The sequence below is a fragment of the Amblyomma mixtum genome, chromosome 6 (assembly GCF_055824585.1).
Source record: "Amblyomma mixtum isolate Tamu chromosome 6, ASM5582458v1, whole genome shotgun sequence".
Classification (NCBI taxonomy): domain Eukaryota; kingdom Metazoa; phylum Arthropoda; class Arachnida; order Ixodida; family Ixodidae; genus Amblyomma; species Amblyomma mixtum.
Window position 1 is genome coordinate 51,092,660 of NC_143017.1, and position 26,145 is coordinate 51,118,804.

Consider the following 26,145-nt stretch of genomic DNA (forward strand, 5'->3'; position numbering starts at 1 on the left):
TGTCCACGTAATCATTAACATTCATTTATCTATGCTAGGCACGGTGGTGCTGACGAAAAGAAAGCGGATAAAAAGAAAGACGCTTTTTGTACTCATCCAGAGCGGAAAAACTCGTTATTGTGGATTTCTTTATCGTTGATGTTAAGATAGCAGAAGAAGACGAAACAAATGTATTAAATATCTTGCGCAAATTGGCAAACGATGATGATGATGACAGCAGACGAACAGGTCAACCGAGCGCCCTCAACGGCCCATAAGCTAACGAAAGTTGGCGCACGCTGCTCCATAGGACCCCGCCAAATGTGCAGGTCTGTAGTTCAGTAGGTCTTGGTTGTCACTATCCACTGAGTACACTATGAAGATGATTTATAAAATGGCGGCGCACCGGTAGCAGCGGTGCAGTGGTGTGATTACTGAATTCTTTGTTTTCCCTGTCTTTACGACGGTTGTGTCAAGTGCTTGATGCTTTTGTGATCGGTTTACAGTGTAGTGTAGCTTCTGTTTTTGAGCAGTCATGTCTGAGGAGAACCCGCCAGCGGCGAACGCGACTTCAGAGGTGAGAAAGTTGGCCCGAGTCCGTGTTGTCAAACGACGCATGAATACATCTCTCCTATTCTGTAGGCACCAAACGCTGTGCGCACTGTTATGGACTGGGATTAACGGACGCTAATAACGAGTTCAAGTTCGTCTTGTTCGTTGGCAGCAGTGGTTAGCTGATTCGGTCCAGTCAGCTCCCCGTCCTCAGTCGGTCGTGCACATCTTGCGTGCTGCTGTTTTGACACGCTCTGACTGCTGTTCTTGCTGGCTCCAGGTCGGACTGGCACCGGTCGTGCAGAACCATTACAACAGCCTCGGCAACGGCGGCCTGGAAGAACGGGATCGCAGCCGAATACTGCACATGAGAAACTTCAACAACTGGACCAAGAGCATGTTGATTCGTGAGCGCACTTTGCTTGTAGCGCAAGCAAATACGAGAGCGTTATGTTTGCTTCAGTTTCATCTGCACTTTGCTTTTTGCTCGCTTTAAGTCGTGGTCTGTTTTTCCCATTGTGCTGTGCGTGGGTGTGTTTGCGTGACTAAGGTGCGGAAAGAATGATTCTTTGCAAACTTTTTTTTGATTGTTTGTTTTCAAACTTTTTTCTCTCATTTTAGGAGCGTAAACATCGTGCAGTTACTGATGATGCGCAAGCACGCCATGTTAGCAGCGTGCAACAGTTGCCAAGTGACTATCGTAATACTGCCACTGATCAGCATTTTTAGGTGAAGCATAACCATATGAAATTTTAAGCACGTGGAGGGGCCTTAGCCCAAGTTTGTGGTTCATAGTGTACCGCTTTATGCCGTAAAACTGGTGCTTTCGACTGTTCATAACTAGCAAACACATCTGAGGACATCGCACTCAAGCAGGTGGAAGTGTGTTGTGTTACTAACTCCTCATCATGAAGGTTCTTTCCTTGCTTTGTCTACATTGTGTTCAAACTTCTGTATGCTAGCTCTTGGAAAAGGGCGAATATCTGGTGGGCGCCTAGCTAGACAGAAGCCCCCCCCCCCCCCCCCCCCCCCCCCCCCCTGCTACGTGGTCAGCTGCATATGAAGAACAGTCCAGCTGCATATAAAGAACAGTCTCGAGACAGCGTAGTCTCCAGCTTGTGAGCTGGCTAGGAACTTATATTTAGCACAGAAAAACTGTGATTCACAAAAAGGACCGGCTTGTACACAGTCTAATGGCCTAGTGCCTGCATGCCCTAGTAATGTCCCAACCAATGAATAGCTTCCTCAGCTGAATAGCCCCCCCCCCCCCGAAAAAAAAATCTGCTTGTGTCACTGCTTTGGAGGTTAGAAGAAGCTACTTCGTGTCAGTGTCAAAACTGCGTTATGTCATGGGTAATTACTGTGACTCTGTTAGTACGATTACAGTAATCATTTTAACAGTCACATTAATCACGCATGACATAACGCAGTGTTGTCCCTGACACGAATATATCATTCTACCAGGGTCACAGTAATCAAACATGACATAGCGCAGTGTTGTCCTCGACAAGAAGTAGCTTCTATAGGCTCTGGAATAAGCTTCTTTTTTTTTTTTTTTCAGTTCAACGCACAGTTTGTGCAAATAACCCTTGTGCCCCCATGCGGTTGCTCACCACATCAGTCTGCTGTGCCAGTCCAGAATTATTGATAAGGCTGAATGAAGAAGCTGTAACTTCAGAAGCCATAGACCTCCTTCATGTTTGCAAACAAATGAGGTAACTCTGCAGTCGCTAGTGGGCTCGCAGTAGCCAAGAGGCCAGGCAGAGGGCATCACGGGTAGGCCTTGAGTGCTTCAATGCTTCTAGGTGCGTTTTCAGTTCAACTCACAATGGTGGTTCATGCATTGAACATGGTAATTTAGCTCGAACTACACACGCTCGCATTGACCACATTCAGCTTGCTCAGGGAAAGAGCCCAGCACTGAGCATTGTGTATGTGATTGGTGGTAAACACAAGGTGTTGCTGCCTTCATTTCTACTCTAGGCATTGAGTAATATCACCGGTATTTGACATGCTGTACAAGCCAGCATGTTCTTACTGTAGAACAGTAGTGAGAGGAAGCTTTGGCATTCTCTCGTCTTAGCAGATGAGCGCTTGCCGTCCTTTGAGACATCTGTCGTGCAGTGCCTTGCCAGCTAGCGCTGAATTTAATAGCTTAATACCCGATATCTCTTTGCAGTGTTCCACCTGGCAGGTTTGTTAGCTTACGCCCTTAACGAATCGTTTGATGTGCAACTCAGGTGTTTAGCATACAAGTGAGGGGAAACGAGATGCTCGTTATGGCATACATGTCAGTGGCTGTTGGCTTCCATCATGTAACTCAGGTGTTTGAAAGGCTAAGCGGCTCAGGTCGCAAAATACCACTCGCTTGCACCCTACGTGTGCTGGATGCAATCAATGCGTGCTTGGAGTTGTTACCGCATACTTAGTGGTATCCTTTGCCCTGCACTGTGATGCAACGACATAGATAAAGACCACCCACGGCTGTTTTCTTCCAAAAGCGCTTCGCAGTCACGTACAAGCTCATTAACCAGTTTATGACACATCATGCAATGAAAAGAGCTAAACGTGCTTACGTGGCTTTTCACACGCGCTAATGTGCACTGTTCTATAGATACCAACGTGACCGTGCAAGAGCGGCATAATTTACATTATTTCTCTGCATGAATCAAATATAATTATGTTGTTCGTTTTAAAATATTGCCCCACGTATATATATAATTCAATGAACGCTCCCTTATATATTCGTATAACTTCCACAGTCATTAAAATATCCTGTGCAATCAACAAGAACGCATTTGTTCGTCGCGAGCGAGCCGACCGGTGCCCTATATTCACCAAAATGGCTGCGGCTGATAACAAGGTGCGCAGCTAAATCTCTGCTGTTTTTTTCCTTGCGCCGTCTTAAACGTACTATGCTGCTGTACAGGTGAATGAGCGTAACATCTTTCCCGCTACGAAACCTTTGGCGCGTACACTGACTGACATCATCAATCGAGAACCACGCTAAGCTTTATACCACGGCCTATTTCGGTATTAATTTGCTAGGAACCTATAGAGGCTGATTTAATCTTCCTTTTTATGCTACTACGCGGATCCCACAGGGATGAAGCTGGTTAATACCTGCTGCTTCTGCAGTGCGCGGGCACGATGCAGCCGTGTGTCGTGCCGGTAGTAGCTACGTTCGACACGGGCAGGCGGAACCTGTTTTGCGTACTGAGCGAAAGTCTCTACTCACATCAGCACCACCGCATCTTCATGACGTCGCGGTGTGAAGGAGATGTATCGTGGCCTGCCTGTAACTTTTTTGTGATGTTTTTGCAGGTGAGTACATTGCCAAGCGTAAGGAAGACAAGCCAGAGGACTCGCCATTCCACGTGTTGGACCTTGGTGCTGGCAAAGGTGGAGACCTACTGAAGTGGAAGAAAGGGGACATCTCATACCTCATTTGTGCAGGTAACAGTTTCATTCTGTGGTGGCAAGAATAAAGATAATAGGCAGAAAGCGATGTGAAGTTTACGTATACTGTTTGAAAAGCAATCCTCTGCAATAATTTTACTGGTGCACTGATTAGCACAGTTCCTGAAGTGGAGGAATCTCTTGGAGGTGAAGATGTAGCTTGCAGAACTGGCAGGCGGTATCTGTGCAGTGCCACCAACGTTGGTAGTGCTCAACATTATGGTGTAGTGGGTGGTGTGCCCGGCTGCTTTGCCAGGGAATTCACTGGGGGAAGTGTCTGGGCATGCACACTCATTCAAGCGCACTCTGGAGGTTCTTCAAGCAGCTCACTTTTCCTGTTTCCAACAGAGGACCCCCTTCCAGCCATTGTCTGGAAGGGGCTCTGTCCAACTAATGGAATGGAAGCAAAGGTTAGAGGTAGTTCTTTTTTTGGGGGGGAAATGCGACCTCATTCTCCTCATTCTTGAACTGTATCTGACTATAGAAGAAACCACAAGCCTAAGCACAACATTCTTTCCTGACACCCAGGCCTGGCACCTTCATGATTTGTACTCTTAGTCCAACCCACCAAACAACACCAGCAGGGCAAAATTGTGAACGATGCTTGTATAAAGTTCTTTTCTTTTTTTATTTAAGAGGCGGGATAACTTCTTTAAGCTTCATTTCCTCACCCATGCCTCTGAATGTGAAGAGGGAACACAGTGCAATACCATGTAAACAATACATGCTTCATTGTCACTGGGATGACACTTTTGCCTTTGAAAGCAGTGGGACCACAGTTCGTGATGCTTTGTGCATGGTAAGCTTGCCAAATGAACTGCCTGGGAGTTACTCTGCTTCTTACCTTTTCCATCTTGGTAATAACACTGGGTTTCAGTGAACCTTACCTGAAAATTTGTCTAAAGCATCTTTCTTTTTTTTTTGCGTGTGTGTTTTTTTTTTTTAGCCTTTACAGCTGCGTTTGTGTTGTCAGGTGTCAGGTCACTTATCGTTATAAGAAAGGAAGTTCTTGATTTTTACACGGCATTGTGGTATTAGCAAGAAAACTAACATTACAGATAAAGACATGGTGGGTAACTGTCTCTTTTCTTTGGTACTGTTAATAAACAATTAGCGACTGCAGCATGGTAGGCATGAATAAACTAGTACCTCTTTGTCCCTTGTGTCATTCGTTCTTTGCCACTCGCCAGCAGATAAAAATATAAGAACAGGGGCCGTATTTTGTAATGATTCTTTGCCAGACGCATTCGGCTGCTCCTGTGTCAAAGCCAGGGGTGACCGTTGGGCTGCGGTGGTCGAATTTCGATGGAGGCGAAATTCTGGAGGCCTGTGTACTGTGCAATGTCAGTGCTAGTTAAAGAACCTCAGGTGGTTAAAATTTCTGAAGCCCTTCACTACAACGTTCCTCGTAGCCTGAGTCTTTTTGGGACATTAAACTCCTATAAACCAAACCAAAATACATCCCCAGAACACCTAAATTATCACTGCTAGGAAGGTTCTGGCATAGCATCAGGGATGAACCGAGATACTCGTGGGTTGGTATGCGGGGAGGGGGTCATGATGCCTCTGTGTCATTGCTCCTGATAAAGATAAAAGAAACAAAATGCAGCAGCGAGAGCTTCTTATTACCAGTTAGGGGTTGTGCATTGTGTGGAAGCACCCTTATCAAAGGAATCTTGGTGAAGCACTTGAATAATGTTTGGTGTGGCCCATCAAATTTTCAGAGTGCGGCCTCATCCCTTGCCTGCCCCTGGCATCATCACTTTGCATTGTGTTCTGTTCTGCAGCAAAAAGGGATTGCATTTTCACACGGTATCATTGACTTGCCTACCATGGCCTGTGTTACATTGTGAATCCTAATTATTTTTGCAGACATAGCAGGGACGTCGCTAAAGCATGCAGAGGAGCGTTACCGGGAGCTGAAGGAGCGGCATCACAGACAGCGAGAGGCAGGCCGCATATTTCAAGCTGAATTCATAGAAGCTGATTGCACAAGGGTGAGCTTTTTCATGGTATAGGAAACGTGGTGTTTGTTTTTTACAAGCCCTCAGCTGTAGTTGCAGGGCTTGAACCGCGATTGTGTAATTTTTATTTTTATTATTTTTTTTTCGAATTTTTGTGAGGTCTCAGGACTCCCCCTCGCGTTATATATGTGTAAATACATTACTGCCACCGTGCATTATCTATTGCAGCTGAGGTATAAAAGATTGTTTAGACTGCTGTTAAATTTGAAGAGGTCACTAGGCTACTGGTTTTATATGTTTGATATAGCGTGCAATTGTTTGATGTAATATGCAACTCAGTATAAAGATAGCAGCAAATTTAACAGCATACGAACACATTGAGATGGAAAAGAATGTATTTCTATGATAGCCACTTTCTGCGTGCAGATTACCGAGCAAAATAGTAGTGAGTTTTTTCTTTCTTTACCTTCACTGTCTTGAAGATAACACATTTTTCAGTAATATCGATGGACTCCCAACAGCTGAGACCTGAGCCTTCTGTCGACGGGCAATAGCAACAAACCATGCTAAGCTCATGGGTTCGACTATAATTGGGTTTGACTTTATAGCGGCTGCACAGCAACCATAGTCCTCCTCAGGGGAAGGGATAAAATCCAATCTTTAAACTTAAGCCCATGGAAAAGGAAAAGCTTAACATCACTGTACGGAGAGCATATAAACAAGCTCTGGCCCTTCCAGTTAGAACAGCCATCATTAAATTGGAAGTGCTGGCCATGCACAATGCTCTAGAAGAAATAATTAAAGCCCGTCACACAAGCCAGAAACTTGGGACTTTTACAAACCAAGACAGGTAGAAACACGTTACTAAGACCCTGGTACACCCCAGGCACGTGCACTATGTTGAACAAGGTAGATATTCCAATAGTGCTCCAAAAACTCAGTGAAACACCACTCCCAAAAAAACATGCATCCGGACAAAAATAGTCACAGTGGGAGGGCTAAGGCACTGCATCAAATCTATGGACAGGATCCAACACTCCTGTTTACAGATGCGGCAGAATATGCTAATACAGGCAAACCTCGTTATAACGAACACAGATATTATGAATTATTGGCTATACCGAACTGTTCCGAAATATAGTTGACAAACACATGCAATTCTAACTTTATATATCGAATGCGGTTGGCCATATATATCTAATTGCTGCATGCCAAGCTGTGCCCCCTAACTACACACGTTACTGATGGTGGTGTGGCATGCGTCGTGCCGTGGTTCATGCTTTACTGAAAAGCATGAACTTCTTAAAAGGTTCCTCACAGTTAACGTCCTTTCATTGAATAAGTTGCGCTTCTCATGCATGAATTGCTGGCAAAATTTTATATTTCGAATTTCGTCTGTATTGAACTACCGTATAAATGCATGTAAGGGCCGCACTTTTTTTTCCAGATTCGGGAGCCAATTTTCGGGGTGCGGCCCATACACGCGATTTCGAAAAGAAAAAAAAAATTTTAAGCAAAAACACAGCAATCGGGGAATGAACGGCATTTATTCGACGTTCAGTCGACACTCGCGGAGTATTTCGACTCTGAGCTGGTGTTGTGCTCTGGTGCAAGCTCATCCCAAAGAAGCCGCGCAGCATGTCTGCTGTCAACGCGTAGCCGTTGTTCCGCATTTCCATCACTAGCAGAGCAGTTCGGGAAACTCACACGGCTCCTGGCCTCGGAAAGTGCGTTTTTTGCAGTTTGTGTTTCTCAATGCACCCTTTTGATTGCACGGTCATGGACGCCTTCTGGGCCACGTCGAGTTCCCTGTCCACCGCACGCTTGCCGTGTTCAAGAGCTAACCCCCAGCCGTGTAGCTGATAAGGTGCTTGCCCATTGTGCTAAAACTGCATTACTGGGCGGCAGCACGCAAAAGCCACAACTACGGGGAACACGCTAATCCGCCATAAAAGGCTGGAGCTGGCGATACTGATGCTGATTAGATAGCGGGAAGTTGCGCGAAGGGGGGGGGGGGGGGGGGGGGGGGGGTCACTCCCCCCGACACATTCAGTGAAATTGTTGCAACATTAGGCAAGGATACCCTAAGCCGAATAAATCCCGTACTACTAGGGAAGAGAAGAAAACTGTCCTATGGAGACGTCAGAATAACTCCTTCCTCATTCTCAATCTCTTCAGCAAAATACATCCTATGCTACACAGCAGCAGGTGCCCATTCTACGAGGACATCTTCAACACATACCACATGGTGTTAGAATGCAAACAAAGTGATTCAGTCCCTAGAATTAACGAACCCACTAAGGAGAATGGGAAGAGGTGCTGGCAAGCACTTGCCTTAAGGAACAAAGCCACTGCAGGCTTCATTGCGATCCTATACGAAGGATTCCACCTGTTGTGACATACTTCATTCTAACTCTGTGCTGACAATAAGCCTTATCCTCCTCCTTCAGACAGAAAGGTTGTCTGCAGCCAGCCTGTTTCTGCAGTTCCTGCTGTATGTTTGCCTGCAGACAAACTGAACCATCACTTTCAGGACACATGTTTGCATTTTTATCCAGTCATATATAATTCTAAGTTATTAAGCGATTGAATGTGTTTTCATCGCTGGGCATATTCGAAGAACGCTCATGAGAATGCTACATCAGTGGTGTGGCAAGAGCAGCTTTGAAGAGGGAACAGCTGACATGTAGGTGATATTATTTGTTGCTTTTGACATTGATCGTATAATTGAGCAGCAGGAAGTGAACAAGGACATTGAAGAAACATATAGACGAGGACGGTGCTGTTTTCAGCGATGCTGACTTCAGCATTGTCCTCGTCTATATGTTTCTTCAACGTCCTTGTTCGCTTTCTGCTGCTCAGTTATACGATCATGAACCAACTTGCTCACCAAGCCTTCTTATTTGACATTTACGTTCTGATACTTGGGAACGAACAAGATATCCCTTGCGTTACATAACAAGACACATATCTTTGTATGGAATGCCCCCCCTGGTGCATGCTTGCCAGTGTGTGCGTGTGCCAAACACGAGGTCCCTTTTGCAGGTGCGGCTGAAGGACCGGTACAAGCACGAGAACATAACCCTGGACTTAGTGAGCTGCCAGTTCACGTTCCACTACAGCTTCGAGAGTCTGCCACAGGCACAGTGCATGTTGCGCAATGCTGCCGAGTGCCTGGCTCCCGGGGGCTACTTCATTGGCACCACCCCCGATGCCAATGATCTGGTGTAGGTCTGCATCTATGGCCCATCTCTTCCTTCTCTCCCTCCTTTTTTTTTTCATTCATGGTGGGCAGCTTTTAGCAATGCCATAAAAGGGAACTCCAGGGTATTTTGGGGGTTCGCGGATTTTATCAAAACTCTTACTGTAGGCTCTGGTCGGTAAACTGACCTTTTGTGTCTATTTACGCTCCCAGTTGGCATTTTGTTTCACTGGGAATTAATTTTAATTAAATCCTCCTCTTTCCTGTACCCAATAAGAGCAAATTTTTGGGCAACCTTGTGTTTATGTTGTCACAAACTACCCACTCACTGTCGCTTACAGTCACTAGTTTAGCTATTCAATGTGCACTTGGTGTCTTTTTTGATATTCTTGTTGCCGTCATTTATTGGTCATTTGCAGCATCGGCATGTTTTCCTCATTACTTTAAAAAACTAGTTAATGCAGCTAAGACAGGCAATTTCCGGAGCCCTCCACTACGGCGTCCCTCATAGCCTTAGTCGCTTTGGGACGTTAAACCCCATAAACCAACCAAACCAACCAGTTCCAGGAAATGTGATGCAGTCAGCAACTTGAAATGTTCGAAAATTTTGCACAGTTGCCTTTCAAGCTTTTCTTGTACAGCAGTGCCATAAAAATTTAGAGAGCTGTTTTCTGAATTTTTTGGGATCTCATTATCAGTGTCCATGCGACAAAGTAAATGTTGCGAACATTAAGCCTTTATCAACTGATGTGTCACGTTGTCATGTTGTCAGGAACATTCTGTGTGTCATGTTTCAAAATGTACTGTTGAGTCACGCTACAACGAAAATCATGAAATCTGGAAAATTTTGCTGAAGTGTGAACTTTGTCGTTATCAGGTCAGCCCAGAACAGAGACAGATTGGTCTATATAATGCGTGAACAGCAAATGCTTTCATAAACCGCGTAGGTTTGCTAGGTGTAGCTGTTGTGACGTCAGCACCTTAGCATGATTTCTCACACTCATTATTATCTGCATCACGACCTTGTTCATTGTGCCTTGTGCATCTTGACCTTATTGTGAATGTTTCAAGAAGTCACTGTCACTTGAGACCTCACAGATGTCAGTAACCAATTAGCAGGTACCTACCGTACCCATGCATTTGCAAGGCTGTACAGAGGGTCCATAATGTTGGATTTGGTCGAAAAGATAAGATGGCAGAGCAGCGAGCATACTTGTAACTGGCGTTATGCCAACTTTTCGCATTTGTAATTAGGCTTTGGGGGTGTTAACTCTTGAAGGTGGCTGACCATTACTGTTTTTAGTTTGCAACGTGGATAATGTGGTAAGACACGAAACGCCAGGATCGGAACAAGAGGATCGTGGCAGCAAAGCATTTTATTTCTTGCATGGGGTCCTTTTGCTTTGGAAAGCATGGTTTTGCCACAGTTGTATCTATCCAGTGCAGTTTGCTGCTTCCTTTTAGTGCGTCTAGCACAAAGGGAGTTGGTTCCATGACAGTTCTTGGACCATAATTATTACTCAAGTTAGCGCTGCAGGAGACAAGTGACAGTAATATGAGCACGCATTCACATGTACATGCATGATCACCCTGTGCTAAGCCGATAGGAGTGACTTTGGTGGCAATTTTTAATGAAACCGAATGATGATATGCGACTTTGCAGGCACATTTTCATTTATTCATTCATTCATTCATTTATTGTACCCTTAAAGGCCCTTTTAGGGCATTACATAAGGGGGGGGGGGAACAGTTGAAATACAAAGTAATGAGAATAACAATGTTAATACAGTAAATACAACACAATGCAATGCAAGAATAAAAAAAAACAAAAAAAAAACAAAAAGAACTGGAGTACACTAGGAAATGTTAAGATGCAGTTCTAATCAATACATGGTGGCGGATAGGCTAAAGGAAGGAATAGTAACAAGAAAAGTAAATGGTAAAAATCAAAGCATGCGGTTGTTTTTTCATTTGCTGTAATGTTCGATTAGTGCGTCTCTAAATTTACTAGTGTCACGCTTGTTTACAATGTGGTCTGGTAACTGGTTCCAATTTTCTATTGCTGTAGGTAGAAATGATTTATTGAAGGCGATTGTAGAACCATGTAAACGCTGAACACTCAGGGAATTGAAGAGGCGACGCGATGTTCTGATGGGAGGTAGGAGTAATGAGTCGCGGAGGTAAGGAAAGTTGTAATACAATTTATGAAAAAGGCAAAGTCGTGAGATTTTTCGACGGTTCTCAAGTGGTAGAAGGTTGATTGTTGATTTAATCCTGGTGATGCTGCAGTATCTGTCATAATTTGAGGTAATGTAAACACATTGGCTGCTATTTGTTTCTTTTACTAAAAAATGAATTCTCAAGATCCAAAACCTTCATTGAAGTGCAATTTCACTGTGAAAATTCTCTACTGTAGTGCATAATTATATGTATTATATTTTTGTGGTCATGTGATAGGGAATTGGAAATACTTCGTTGTATCAAAAATTTTGCTGTGGTGGTACTCACTGAGGGCTTTACAAAAGGCATCTAATGTACCGTACAAACGTGTAAGGGCCGCACTTTTTTTCTAGATTCAAGGGCCAATGTTCGGGGTGCAATCCATACACATGATGTGTGAAAAAAAAAAACTTTTTTTAGGGAAAAACACCAATCAGAAAATGAGCGGCATTTATTCTACGTTCAGCTCTCACTCGTAGAGCCTTTCAACACCAAGTTGGTGCTGTGCTAGGGTGCACGCTCACCCCACAAGAATTTGCGCAGCATGTCCGCTGTCAACGCGTCACCGTTGTTCCACACTTCCATCACATAAGAGAGCAGCTCTTCTTCCGGTTCGGGAAACTCTCACGGCTTGCCTCGGAAGGCGTGCTTTTTGCAGCTTGTGTTCCTTAATGCATCCTTTTGGTTGCACCATCATCGGGCACACTTCTCGGTCACGTCGAATTTCCTGCCCGTCACACACTTGCTTTGTTCAAGAGCAAACTCTGAGTCGTGTAGCTATTAAGGTGCTTGCCCATTGTGCTGAAATTTCAATGCTCAGTGGCAGCACACGAAAGCCACAACCATGATGAACTTACAGCTACCACAACTCTCATGCCTTTCACAGCCACAAAAAGCTGGAGCTGGTGGTACTGATGTCGATAGGGATAGCGGGAGCTCGTGGCATAGGGAAAAGTTGATGATGATGATGAGCCGCGGCCTCTGGCACCATCCATGGGCAGCATCTGGAAGCTCCTGTGCGCGTGCGTGGCCTCCGCGATCAAGTGCATCATTGTTTGCAGCCGGAGCTTATTGCGGAGGCCACGGTGCATGTGTTTAGAAGGCTATTCCCGCATGGGCCGTGGGAAGTTTGGGTACAGCCCTTACATGGATTTTTTTGTTTAATTTTTAATTATTTTCTTCGGGAAAACAGGGTGCAGCCCTTACATGCGTTTATACGGTATGTTGAAAGAAGGTTCATTGTGTCTGGAGTTGTTCTTATTAGATGACCAAGCAGTCATAATGCTTTAGGCATTCCTATCTCATTGCCCCGCCGCGGTGGCTCAGTGGTTACGGCGCTCGGCTGCTGGCCCGAAAGACGCGGGTTCGATCCCGGCCGGGCAGCTGAATTTCAATGAAGGCGAAATTCTAGAGGCCCGTGTGCTGTGCGACGTCAGTGCACGTTAAAGAACCCCCAGGTGGTCGAAATTTCCGGAGCCCTCCACTACGGCGTCCCTCATAGCCTGAGTTGCTTTGGGACGTAAAACCCCAATAAACCAAACCAATCATAAACAGCATTGTTGGCTGATCTCCTGTACGTTTTCTTGTATTAGTCAGTCAGTTTTTCAATCATTTGCTCTCTTCCTCTCTTATTGCAGACGCCGTGTGCGGGAAGCACCAGGCCTCAAGTTTGGCAATGATGTATTCCACATCGAGTTCCAGGGTCCCAAAGACCATTTCCCTCTGTTTGGAGCACAGTACGACTTCCACTTGGAGGAGGTGGTTGATTGCCCAGAGTTTCTTGTCAACTTTGACGTCCTTGAAGAGTAAGTGCTGCATTTGTGGTAGAACAGCCCTAAACCCAATAAACACATCCCGTCCACCCTTCCATTTTCCTCTTCTTTTTCCTTTCTAGATTTTTTTTTCTCACCTTTGGTTATGGTCTACTGTGAACACTGCATAATTATCAGGTTACCTTTAAGCATTACAAACGTCAAAAATGAATGCACACTTATCCTTATTCCTATCCTTATCCTTATTCATATCAATACTGAGATGCTATGGAGAGCATGAAGTTACCCTGTTTTCCACAGGTGTGCTTAGCTTGTTTTTCAGATGTCTTGCTTAAATTTTAAGCTTACATTTGACATTGTTTTTCCTCTTTTGCCATGCCTTTCAATAAAAGTGGTAATGACTTACAAATAATTACTGCAGAATCTCAATGATACATATCTCATGGGGTTGCGAAAAATATTAGCACCGCCCAGAATGAACAAAATGCATCTGCAGAAGCACAGGATGTGCATTTTATAAATATCTCTTTACCACTGATGGAATTTATCTACGGCCATGCGCTGCTGCTTATGGCTCGTTGTGCATAGCACGTGACTGGCAATGTACCTGCTGCGCACTGCCTTTTACTGCTTGCGGTGCGTACCACGCACATCGGCGATGTGCAGGTAGCATTTCGTGCTCAACGGTGCGGTTCGGTTGCAGCTCACACATTTGTGTCACCCGCAATAGTGCAGCATAGTGTTTGGAGCACACAAAATTCCGCCCATTGTACACAATGCACTCTGACCAGAGAATGTTACGAATTCAAATCAACGGCAATTCTATCAAGGTTCTGCTGTACTGGCCCTCTCCATTTACTGTAGATCGCACTAAGTCCTTTGCGGACATACCCTGTTTCGAACATCAGCCTGTAAAGGTGGTTCAGTGTGTTTCTATGCTGTTAGCATGGTTGGCTCAGTAGCTGTCAAACAACATGAACACATTTGGTTGGTTAGTTGGTTGGTTGGTTGGTTGGTTGGTTGGTTTGTTTGTTTGTTTATTTATTTATTCAATACTGCAGGCTTTTATGGCCCAAGCAGGAGGGGCATACAAATGACTTCAGTGTACAGAACAAAGATAGCAAATAATTTCAAAACACGTGTTCTTTGGGCAATAGAATATGAGCAAAACAAAGACTAAACGAAATGCAAACCGAGCTCTTCATTTGGGAAAGGAAATTCTGGAAATTAGGTGCTTGAATCACAGTTTTAATTTCAGTCAGGGGCTGCCTGTTGATAAATATGATGTTTCTCAAATAAGCCGCCGCGGTGGCTCAGCGGTTATGGTGCTCGGCTGCTGGTCCGAAAGACGCGGGTTCGATCCCGGCCACGGCGGTCGAATTCCAATGTAGGCGAAATTCTAGAGGCCCATGTACTGTGCGATGTCAGTGCACGTTAAAGAACCCCAGGTGGTCGATATTTCCGGAGCCCTCCACTACGGCGTCTCTCATAGCCTCAGTCGCTTTGGGATGTTAAACCCCATAAACCAAACCAAACCGTTTCTCAAATTATTACTAGGATTAGATTGATACAGTACTAGATTCCTCAGAACTACTGTATTTGCTCAGTACTAGTGCGCACCTTTTTTTCCGGAAAAAAAAATCATCTAGAAACAACATGCCTGTTAGAATTGAGTGCAAAAATGAAACTACACCAGCAGAACCCGATTGTTATTGGCATCGCAAAATGTTGGCTTACATTTCTTGCTCATTAATATTGCCTACTGCAGTATTGTGGACACCGATAAATCTCGCAAGCATCTGAGAAGATTTATTTTCCAAATGAGAAGATTCATTTTTTTATTTAAGCACGAAAAACCAGGGCGCGTTACAATCAAAGGCACTGCACCTTTCTTTTTTTTTCTATGAAAAACTGCTGAGCGTCGTGAAGTTGCTCTTCTAATATTACTATTTAAGAAACAGTACCTCTTTTCAAAGCACAGATTACACAAGATGCTTTATTTATTTGTTTACTTGCATGTTTTTTTGGCCTTCATTTCAACTTGCACAACTTGCAACAGCTGTAGTTAATTGAGTGCCTCAACGTTGCTCTATATGAACCTTTTGGCTGTTTGAACATGCTTCTGAATTTTTTTTTTTTGCCCCTGGTCGTTGCTTTATATGAACCCTTTGCCTGTTCCAACAAACATTCGTCCGTAATTTTTGTTGTTTTTTTTCCTCATGGAAGGGAGCACAAATTCAGCCGGTCAGCTTCAGTGCCATCATCAAACCTTCAACACACTCACTTTGTGTCATCCACATATGTGAGCTCAGTGACTAAATACAATTTTAGTGAGGAGAATAGTTATGTTACTTTCTCAGGAGATGTGCAGGGGACTTCAAATAAGTGCTGCAGTAAAGCTGAGGGTGGCAAAGAAGAGGTGATGTTTTACTGCAAGCCTTGTTGTGTGCAATATTTCAGCCTCCAGCCAAGAGAACGCTTTTAATTACAGCAAAAATTATTGCTAAAACGTGTGTGGACCAATTGAATGTCACATTGTGTTTTGCACACAGCAGTGATGTTTGTTTTCCATGCCCGGGATTCGTGCAAGTGTTTCTGACCACAATAACCTCAGAATAGGCACAACTTCATGGTTGGCGAAGGGTAAAGGAGGCGTGAGTTTCGTGTTATTACAAGCAGAATGTTTATTTACTTTCTTTGATTTGGAAAGAAATTTGAAGATCTATAAATGTAAATTGGTGTGGGTCCATGAGTCACTGCATTGTTTTTGTCTTTATTTGTTCTCGCATCAGGATGGCGAAGGAGTTTGGTCTGAAGCTGGTGTACAAGAAGCGGTTTGAAGACTTCTTTGACCAATTCAAGGACGACCCTGAGGGCAAAGTTCTCCTGCGCAAAATGCAGGCATTGGAGGTAGGCTGGTCCTCTGTGCTCCCTTTTTCTATTGAGAGTAGACAGATGTCTGTGCCTAGTGCTGTAGCATACTCTGAGCACAGAGGGACGACAGTGTAAGCAAGGAGGAGTGCACGGCTGCTACTGACCATGTCATCCTTGTTGCTCATGCTCTTATCCCCTTGCATTGTTGTTATGCTAGACCAAAGGCATTCGTATTGGGTTCTACAGAATGCTTGGGATTCTTGGTACACTTTTTGGTTTCCCTGGGGACCTAAATCCACTTGTGCGGAATTTGGTTGATTGTGCGGCTTTTGGTGGTGGTGGTGGTGAAAAACTTTAATATTCAAAGAGAGTTTGAGGGTCAAAAAAACCCTGCTGCATGGTCGGTATCCTTAGTCCAGGACACCGCACGACGAGGCCCCGGCTCACGCCCGCTTTACTAGAGCCCTTTGAGACTCCAGTGTGGAGCAGTTGAGGAGGGCAGTCTGCCATGCCTCTCGGGTGGGGTGGGGGAGGGGGGAAGGTGAGGATTCTGAGTACATGCCTACACCATGTGAAAGATATCGCAGATCTCTCCACAGTGCGGGCAGTGCCCATCTATGTTCGGATCGAAGTGTTTTGCTATGGCAGGACAGAGAAGAGTTCCTGTCTGCAGGCGCCGCAGAGTTCACTCCTCCGCCTTACTCAGCCCCTTGGCAGGTGCCAGGTAGAGACGGTGGCTGTCGCAATAATGAATTAGGATTTCGCGGAACCGCAGAAGCGGTTTATGAGCTTCTGAGCCATGAGAGCTAGGATGAGGAGCCCGGGATGTGAGCGCTCGGGCGGCCGCATCAGTGGCCTCATTGCCTCGTAGACCCTGGTGGCCAGGAGCCCAGATCACTTTTGTGCGAGTTGGATCGGCGGGAGCACGTCTTCATTAATGTGTGCTCAGCAGCAGAAAATTCACTTACCACTGAGAAAGTGAGATTTAAAAATGGACAGTGTTCCCCTCCCCCTACCTGTGAGTTCAAACTGATAGCATGAGTAATGAAAAAGGATTCTGTGATTACTGGCTGGAAGTGAATGGTGGTGTATCTAGGCTCAGAGATCGGCATAAAAAAAAAAAAAATTGCACTGATGTCACCACAGTTGAGAGTGGAAAAAAGGTGGGGGACGGAAATATGCATATTTCATTTTCTTGGTCTTTTTCCTAGCTTATAAAAGCTTCCTTTTCAGTGAACGCAGCCCCCTTTGCCATTATAATGTCGTAATCTGTTGGCACAGATCAGCTCTTTAGCGTCCCTTTAAAGGCACCTGTACGGAGAGCCATGTATGGCCTTGGTCAAAAGTATAGAGCCCAAGGGGTTTGCTTCTGGGCTAGGCTGTGCAACCCGTGATCCGTCACCAGCATTCCAGGTCCCTTGAAAGTAAGAGGAATAATCGTAGTTTCCCCTCCAAGAGTTACGACATCCACTTGAGAGCAAACCACTTGAGCATGGCCTAGAAGCAAACCCCTTGAGCTCTTTCCTTGCAGCAAAGGCAGTGCAAAGTTTTGTCCATTCCTTTGCCTTCCTTCCTCGATGATTAGCAGTAAAAAAATTGCTGTAAAAAAAGATATTTCTCACTAGCTTGGAGCTGACACTGGCCTTGTCCTGACAGGCATACCCACCATTCGGTGGCCAGAGGTCCCAAGGCAGGGATCCAGATGACTACAGGCATGCCGCAGAGCAGCTGGAGAAGCTGAGGGCCCAGGAGCAAGATTCTCAACGAAGGATGCAAGTGGTGAGCATGTTAAAGAGCTGCGTTGCAGTGCGGAGTATATTTGGTTTTCCAGTCATTTGGTGGCAGTACCCTGTTACTGAGGTACGCCTCCTGTCACAAGTTTATGGAACACAACATTGGCGAACAAATTTAATTTCGTTCACGTCTGGCACGCATTGCTTCGACATTAATGGTGCAAGAGTTAGGTTGCATACCGTATTTATTCACATGATGGATGCGCCCTACTAAATCAGTGCATCCAGATCCACGCCCATTGACAGAAATGAAGATTCTCGGCCACTGGCCGCGCCGATGATCGTCGGCGGTGAAGGCCTCCAAGGCACTGCTCCGCTTCTTGAGAACTCCTAGCCTGCATGACAGGCTGCGACTTTAACGAATGCTAACTTTCATGCGACTTCAATTTTCTGTTACTCTCCTGCGACTTCAATTTTCTGTTACTCTCCTTTCTTTTCCATTTTTTTATCCCCTCACCCCCTTCCCCCCATGTAGGGTAGCAAACTGATTATTCTTCTTCCGGTTAACCTCCTTGCCTTTCCTCTTTTTCTTCCTCCTCCTTACATTTGTTATTAAAGTGGGAGAAAATTTGATTCGACTGCCATTTAAATTTTACTTTGCATAATAAATGCACTTTGCTGGTAAGAGCAAAATGTTCTGACAAAAAAAAATGTGTTCATTGGGCTATAAATGCGTTATATCAATTCCATGCAGCTTGCACAAACGGCACAGACGACACTCCTTATATGTGTGGGGCTGCACATATAAGGAGTGTGATTTTCTTCTGTGTTAGGCATCTCCTCTGTATAGGCTTTTCATAGTAGGCACAGATAAGGCCTGTGGTTTTTATGCAGTTTCGTAACTCTTTTTATGTCTTACTGCTATAGCTCACCAGCTTTTTGGCTGTTGAAAAAACCCTCCGGGGTAAGCTCAGAAGCCCTTATTAATGGTCGGGTATGAAATTGACATAGTTCTAGCCATGTGTGAGGCCCTTCGTTGCCTGCAATTCTGCGAAAAATTGCAAATTTTAGCATTTTTAGTGGAGTTACACGTTAGCAGCCACATTCTCTCTCTCTCTCTCTCTCTTTTGCTCTTTTTTTTGTTTGATATTGTGTTCATGGACATCAGTAGAAATGATAGAATGATGGAGATGTGATTAATTTTATTGTCTGAATTCTCTTGAGGTGTAGAAACTGGTAACAGACGGAAGTTCTGCTGATGCCTTGGCATGCTTGTTACCTGATCCACTCAAGCAAGCTGGACATCACGAGAGCTGCAGCCTAGGCAGCCATGCGCCCGCATGTTTCTTTAGCATGAGTCGCAAAACTGGCTCCTGTCGACAGCAGTATTGCCGTATTTGCACAAATATAATGCGAGCTTTTTCTCTGAATAATCTGCTTCAGAAAGCACCTCGCGTCATATTTGTAACCGAACTGAGAATATAGTGCAAGTTCTTTTTTTCACTCTTCTTTGAGATATTCAGAGCAAGCTCACCCACTATGCTTATGAGGTGCGAGGAAAAGCCAATTTTTCTACAACCCTGGTCATCAAGGCAAAGCACTAGGCTAAGAAGAGTTGCTACAAATGTGGAGAGAATGTTGCGGGTGGCCATTGAGAAAGAAGAAAGGGTTGTAAAAAAGTCATGAGAAGCAGGGAAAGGGAAAAAAAAAAAAGATGTGAACGGGCACAGAACAGTGCAGGAAGAAGCGACAACGAAAGAAGTGGTTTCATGGCAGCTGCTGCTACATGAAAGGCCACGTACATAAACACGCGAGAGCCTTCTCACGGAGTATTGCAGATTCTTTGTTCTCAATCTGCGGAATCTTAAGTTTTCCACCACTGAAAATATGGGTGTCTTAGTCATGTTGTTTTAGAGCAAGGAAGGTTCTATTATGTGAATTAAGTCTTTGCCTGGCATTACTGGCGAATTCATGAGGTTTCTTCATGCGGTCCATCGTGCACCAAGTTAGACTGCTGATAAGGTTTTCAGATACTTCAGTCCATAGCACCTGGGACATGGAAGTCTTGTTCCCGAATTGAGCCAATAAAGGTCCCTTGTACCTCTTGCTCAAACATCTTTGACATCCCCTTCTCCTCCCTCATTTTTTTTAAACCTGATTTGTTTAAGCTGCAACGTCTTCCAACACTCATAGGGGTGCTGTCGTTGAGAAAATAAATGAATAAGTTCATAAAGCATTTCATGGCTGCAAATTGCACTTCTTTTTCAAAGCTGTTTTGTATTAGTGTGTTGTAACGCCGTCAACCGTTTGTCCATGGGACTACCGCTTGTAACTAGTGTGGTACTGTTGTAGGACAACAGAAGACCAAAATTATATGGTGATCATGCATTAAACTGTAAAACTACGACTTTCATCTCATGTGTTATCAGAGGTAATTAGCAAGTGCAATTTTAAAACACATAATACGTCCTTGCTACTCGTAACTGCCTGGTAATAGACTGCATAAAGTTGGGAAACTAAGCTATGGCCTTCAATCACCAGGTGTCTGGCGATTGATCGCACGCTTTTATTTTCTGTGGCTGAAGGCATGGCCCGACAACTGAAGAAGCCAGCTTCCAACACAACAGAGCAGACTTGTCGGAACAAAAAAGTGGCTGTCATCCCGTACCTCCATACCATCTCCCATAACCTCAGGAAAATAGGCAAGCGGGCAGGAGTGGAAGTGGTATTTTCGGCACCGAATAAGCTGTCCAGATTATGCAAGAAGGTCAACTCTACCGGCTGTCAGGGTAGGAGCTGCACCACTAGACACCAGCGGCAGTTCGTTGCGTGCACAGAAAACGTGGTGTACTCCATTCCCTTGCCCTGCGCTCGAGCCTACATCGGCCAGACTGGGAGGTGCCTGAATGAGAGGCTCAGAGAGCATAACAACAATGTCAAGAACGCCACCTGGGCATACACTGCCATGATTGCGATCAGTGCAAGAGATACGGGCCTATCTTTGAGCAGACCACAGTTCTGCGCAGGTGTGCAGAAAAAATCACAAGGGAGATCATGGAAGCATGTGAAATCTATAAACTTAAGGATAATTGTAACAGCTTTGCTTCTGTGCAGTTAAGTGCAAAGGAGCGTCATTTCTTAAAATTAATGCCCCAGTAACGGCTGTTGCTAAATGTTGCCCTTCCACGTGTTTTACTCTGTCTCGATAATGTTTGGGTTTTCTTGTTTATGACGTGGCCGGGTTTCGGCTCGACGGTCTTCACCGCTATCAAGGAGTAGCCAGACGTATCACCGTGATGTTTGTTTTATGTTTGTTCTTTTTCCACGAGTGCCAGTGATGCATTGCATAAATTTGGGCGCTTCGCATTCAAAATAAATCAGTTGCAGTACGGCGCTTTGTGGTGTGTGTCTTCTTTCAGTCCTCGTTTCATTCTCGTGCGCTCGTTAAAATTTGAGATACAAAACAAGTTCTGATGTACGAGAAGCACTGAATGGATTTATTTGCTGCTAGGATAAACCTGCTAGAACTTAATCAGCTTTTCTAGGCTACTGAGCTTGAAGGTACTATGCTGAATAGCAATTTGAAAACAGTGTTAAATTTCACGTCATGCATCCATGTCTAACGTGAGCTCTTACGCTGTTCCCATGATATCATTGAATAAAGATGCTTCACACTTCATGTGTCATGTATAGAAGAGTCACTTCTGACTTTTCTTTTTTTTTCTATTTTTCAGGGGACATTGTCTCAAGCAGAATGGGAAGCCCTGAGTATGTGTTTCTTTTTTCCCTCTTGCTTTCCAAATTTATAATCATCCCAATAGACTCCAGTTTCATCCTTTTTGTCCGCATGTACACAAATACCGCTGTAGTGTTTGTGCAGCAGGACTTGAAATATGTGCACCCACTTAGAAGGGCTGTGCACCTCTTCTTTTCTGTTGATTCTTGCGCTACAAGGGGTCTGTCATGTGTAGCCATAACTAGCCCTTAATTAAAGTATTGTGGAAATCTGTATGTAGCTATTCCTTTCATAGACTTGCAGTTGTCAAGATTGGGAACTCACTCAACGGCAAAATTAGCTGCCACCAACCAGCACCGTCTTCAGCTTGCACGGCAGAAGCGTACATGTCATTGTCATCGTTTCATTCTTCTTTTCATTTTTGCTGTCAACTGGTGTTCCTTTGTTCGCATTGTCTGCAGCCTGAATAGCAGCAGTACGCACTCGCAAGAGACTCCAAACCAAAGTGGGAACGATAGCCCCTGGTGCCTTGTTAGTCTTTTCCTTTCAGGTTTAGTTGATTCTTTTAGTTTATTTTTCATGCCAAAAGCTATAGAACTCGTAGGCATTTTTTATTTTTTGGGGTTCAACTGCAAAATGGTCTCCCAGCCAGTCACTAGTGCTGTAGCATATGGCTTTCGCTACTTCATACTTGCTGCCACTAGGTTTCACTGCTGTCGGTCTATATTGATACGTGCCGGCTAGAAGCAGCAGTAGAAACAGCAGAGGTAACCTGCTGCGCAAGGGACCGACGGCTTGGAGTAGTCTCTCAGCACACAAGCGCGCACCTCAGCGTCGTCTTCGTTACATACCACTTCGTCGTCCTCCCAGCGTCCGTAGCATGACACCCCCCCCCCCCCCCCCCCCTCGCGGCAAAAGCACCGTCCCGGTGCGCACTAGACAGGCCAGGTAGACGGCGAGTTGTAAGGTTTGAGGCGGGACACATGGACGATGTCGGTGCGGGGTGCAGCGGCCGGGGATGGGGGATGTAGCGGGGTGATCTCATACGTCACCGTGGTCACCGGACGTACGACCCGATAAGGGCCTGTATATCGGGGGAGCAGTTTTTCACAAAGGCCCACGCGGCGGGAAGGGACCCAGAGTAACACAAGGGAGCCAGGAGAGTAGGTGACTTCACGACGGCGACAGTCATGACGTTGTTTCTGATTGACTTGGGAGGCCGACAGCCGCTGGCGGGCGACAAGACGGGCAGCGTCGGCGCGAGCGATGGCGTCCCGAGCGTAAGGACTCGTGGATGCGGTGGCGGGCAGTACACTGTCGAAGGGCAGCAAAGGATCGCGTCCAAAGAGAAGGTAAAAAGTGGAGAAACCGGCTGTATCGTGACGCATAGAATTGTAGGCGAATGTAACAAACGGGAGGCTAATATCCCAGTCGCGGTGATGGTCGGAGACGTACATGGAAATCATGTTGGTGAGGGTACGGTTCAGACGTTCAATGAGGCCGTTCGTCTGCGGATGGTAGGCCGTGGTGAATTGATGACGGACGGAGCAGGAGCGGAGCAGTTCGGCGACCACTTTGGAAAGAAAGCAGCGGCCGCGATCGGTGAGCAGGTGACGGGGGGCACCGTGGTGGAGTATGACGTCGTGTAGGAGAAAGTCAGCGACATCAGTTGCGCAGCTCGTTGGGATCGCTCGAGTAATAGCGTAGCGCGTGGAGTAGTCCGTCGCAACCGCGATCCATTTGTTTCCCATAGCAGACACCGGAAAAGGGCCGAGCAGGTCGAGGCCGACACGGGAAAATGGGTCTACAGGGATGGGGATCGGCTGAAGGTGTCCGGGAGGGAGAACCGAGGGCGTCTTCTGTCGTTGGCACAGCTCGCAAGCGGCCACATAACGGCGGACAGAACGGTATAGACCGGGCCAAAAGAAGCGGCCGCGCACGCTGTCGTAGGTGCGGGAGACTCCAAGATGACCGGCCGTGGGAACGTCATGAAGCTGCTCAAGGACGCTGCTGCGCAGGTGTTGAGGGACCACGAGCAAGCGGTCAGCGCCGTCAGGCCGCATATTGCGCCGGTAGAGGACGTTTTCATGGAGCACAAACGGGGCGAGGGAAGCATCACAGCGGTTGGCAGTGAGGCGGTCGATGAGGGACTGTAGCGAAGAATCCAAGCGCTGTTCTTTCGCAATGTTGCGGAAGGCCGAGATGGATAAGACGCAGGCGTCAGCCTCGCATTCGTTGGAGGAAGGCGCATCGACAGGGTAACGGGACAAGCAATCCGCGTCCTGGTGCAAGCGGCCGGACTTGTGGACGACACAAAATGTGTACTCTTGAAGGTGAAGAGCCCAGCGCCCCAGCCGGCCAGTAGGGTCTTTGAGCGAAGAAAGCCAGCATAAGGCGTGGTGATCCGTGATAACAAAGAAAGGGTGCCCAAACAAGTAAGGGCGGAATTTTGCAATAGCCCAAACCAGGGCGAGGCATTCCCGCTCGGTGATAGAATAGTTGCGCTCTGACACAGAAAGGAGACGGCTGGCGTACGCAATAACGCAAAGCTTGTTGCGTTGCCGCTGAGCAAGTAGGGCACCAATGCCATGGCCGCTCGCATCGGTGCGAAGTTCCGTAGGGGCTGAAGGATCAAAGTGCGCCAACACAGGTGGAGCAGTGAGGGCACTGATAAGGTCTCTGAAGGCGTCAGCTTGGGGGGGGTCCCCAAGAGAACGGGATGTCCTTCTTGAGGAGCGTGGTAAGAGGTCGGGCTATTTCCGCAAAGTTCTGGATGAACCAGCGGAAATAGGAACATAGGCCGAGAAAGCTGCGCACATCACCGGAGGAGCGCGGAGTAGGAAAGGAACGCACGGCGTGGACTTTGTCGGGGTCGGGTTGGATCCCAGCAGAATTGACGACGACCGCAGGCGGTGTTGACAGAGAGGGAGATGGCTCGGACTCGCTAGACATGGTGGCGAGACGGCGGCCACGGCGGAGAACCAGCTTGAGGTCGGCGATCGAATTTAGCAACCTCCACCAAATGATACGTGGCGGCTAGAAGCAGCAGTAGAAACAGCAGAGGTAACCTACTACAGAAGGGACCGACGGCTTGGAGTAGTCTCTCAGCACACAAGCGCGCACCTCAGCGTCGTCTTCGTTACGTCGTCCTCTCAGCGTCCGTAGCAATATTACTGGGGTTTTTTTTATTATTGGTTCTGGTTTTTGCATTCTTATTGAGCGTTGAGGCATTGCTACGGTCTCTCTCGTACAGCCCCTTTAAGGCATAAAGTGATTAAAAGATGGCCTTGTACGGCATGTCGGTTCTGGCCTACGAGAAGTAACTAGAGCAGAATGTAAATGCATTTCGTGATTCACAGTTGATGATGGTATTGTTGACGCCTCTAAAATCTCTTGCAGAATTGATTTGGGCTATTTTAATGCTGTGTAGTGCTGTAACACTTGTCGTCAGCACTGTTGTTTTGGTTTACATTCTCTCGCATCATTTTTCGTACATTTGACTGCCTGGCCCCGCTCAGCAGTCTAGGTTTTCATCGGCCCATTACATTATGCTGTGTTGCACGTCAATGCATGCATCCAACTACCACATTCAATGAACGGAGCACTGTGTAACAGTTTTTGTGGACATTTGGCCACAGGGAAGCACCCATCGGTTTTCTGAGTTGCATGAGAATGTGACGTGCTTAAAAAGCTTTAAGTTTCTTAAAATACTGGATATGAACTTGTTTCTTGAAGTTAAGTCAAAACGCCTGGTTATGTGTAATTCTGCCTTTGTAATGTGTAATGAGTGTCAGACACTGATCTTTATGCCTGACCAATGGCTGCATGGCTTTACTCTTTCTGAGGTCATAGAAGCAGTAAGTTCAGCTTTCCGCTTAGTGTAAAAGCTGTTATATGCTAGAGGGTCTCACGTTCTAAATGTTGTGTTGATGATGATGTTCAAATGCTGCCATCAGTGCACTTATGTGTAGTCCACAATATGATGGTTTGAACATATCACCTCATCACAGTTTGGACACATTCTGTTCAGAGCATGTTTTAGGTAGTGCCAGTGTGTATCTAAAATGTTTTTTTTTCCTTCTGTTTTCAGGTATATACGTTGTATTTGCATTTCAAAAAAGCATGAACACTCAGAAGACAACCACTGCTCTCAGCTAATGAGGGGATCATTACATCACAGGTGTCTTCAGAAACTGCAAGAAATTGAAACGAACCAATTTGATTTATTAGTTTGCGATTTACCAGATTTTTGATTGGTAAAGCTGCAGTGCAGGATGTGAGAGTGCACACAGTTCTGTGTAAGGGGCTGAAGTTTTGTGGTGTAACTTTATTTTATGTCATCCTGTGTGCACTACTATAATGTCAGACACCTTGTTCGAGTCACCTCTCATTCTTTCGCTCTCTCTTTATATTTTTTTAGTCTTAAGGCTGGTGAACTTGGTGCTCATAGTAATTTGCCACCTCTGGAAGCTGGGCAAATGATTTTTTTTTTTTGTGACCTGTTTTGCGGTAATTGGCAAAATAAAATTGTTTTCACTACAAGCACAACTTTGTCACATTTTCGGTGCAGAAGAGCTTTTGAAAGCATGGGTCCAGTGTGGCCAGTAGGCTCGCATTCTGAGCAGGAGCAATGCAGATGTGCATGTTGAGCAGC

At 45.7% G+C, this 26,145-nt stretch overlaps 1 protein-coding gene across 1 annotated transcript; it reads left to right on the forward strand.

Moving 5' to 3' along the window:
* Positions 1-369: 369 nt before the first annotated feature.
* Positions 370-26,033, forward strand: Rnmt (RNA guanine-7 methyltransferase). The gene is made up of 10 exons (XM_089547897.1): positions 370-556; positions 812-938; positions 3,856-3,987; positions 5,863-5,987; positions 9,000-9,181; positions 13,014-13,181; positions 15,941-16,058; positions 17,679-17,801; positions 21,490-21,523; positions 25,582-26,033. Exons 1-10 carry the CDS (start codon positions 515-517, stop codon positions 25,647-25,649), a joined length of 1,119 nt encoding a protein of 372 aa, XP_089404023.1. The 5' UTR covers positions 370-514; the 3' UTR covers positions 25,650-26,033.
* Positions 26,034-26,145: the final 112 nt, after the last annotated feature.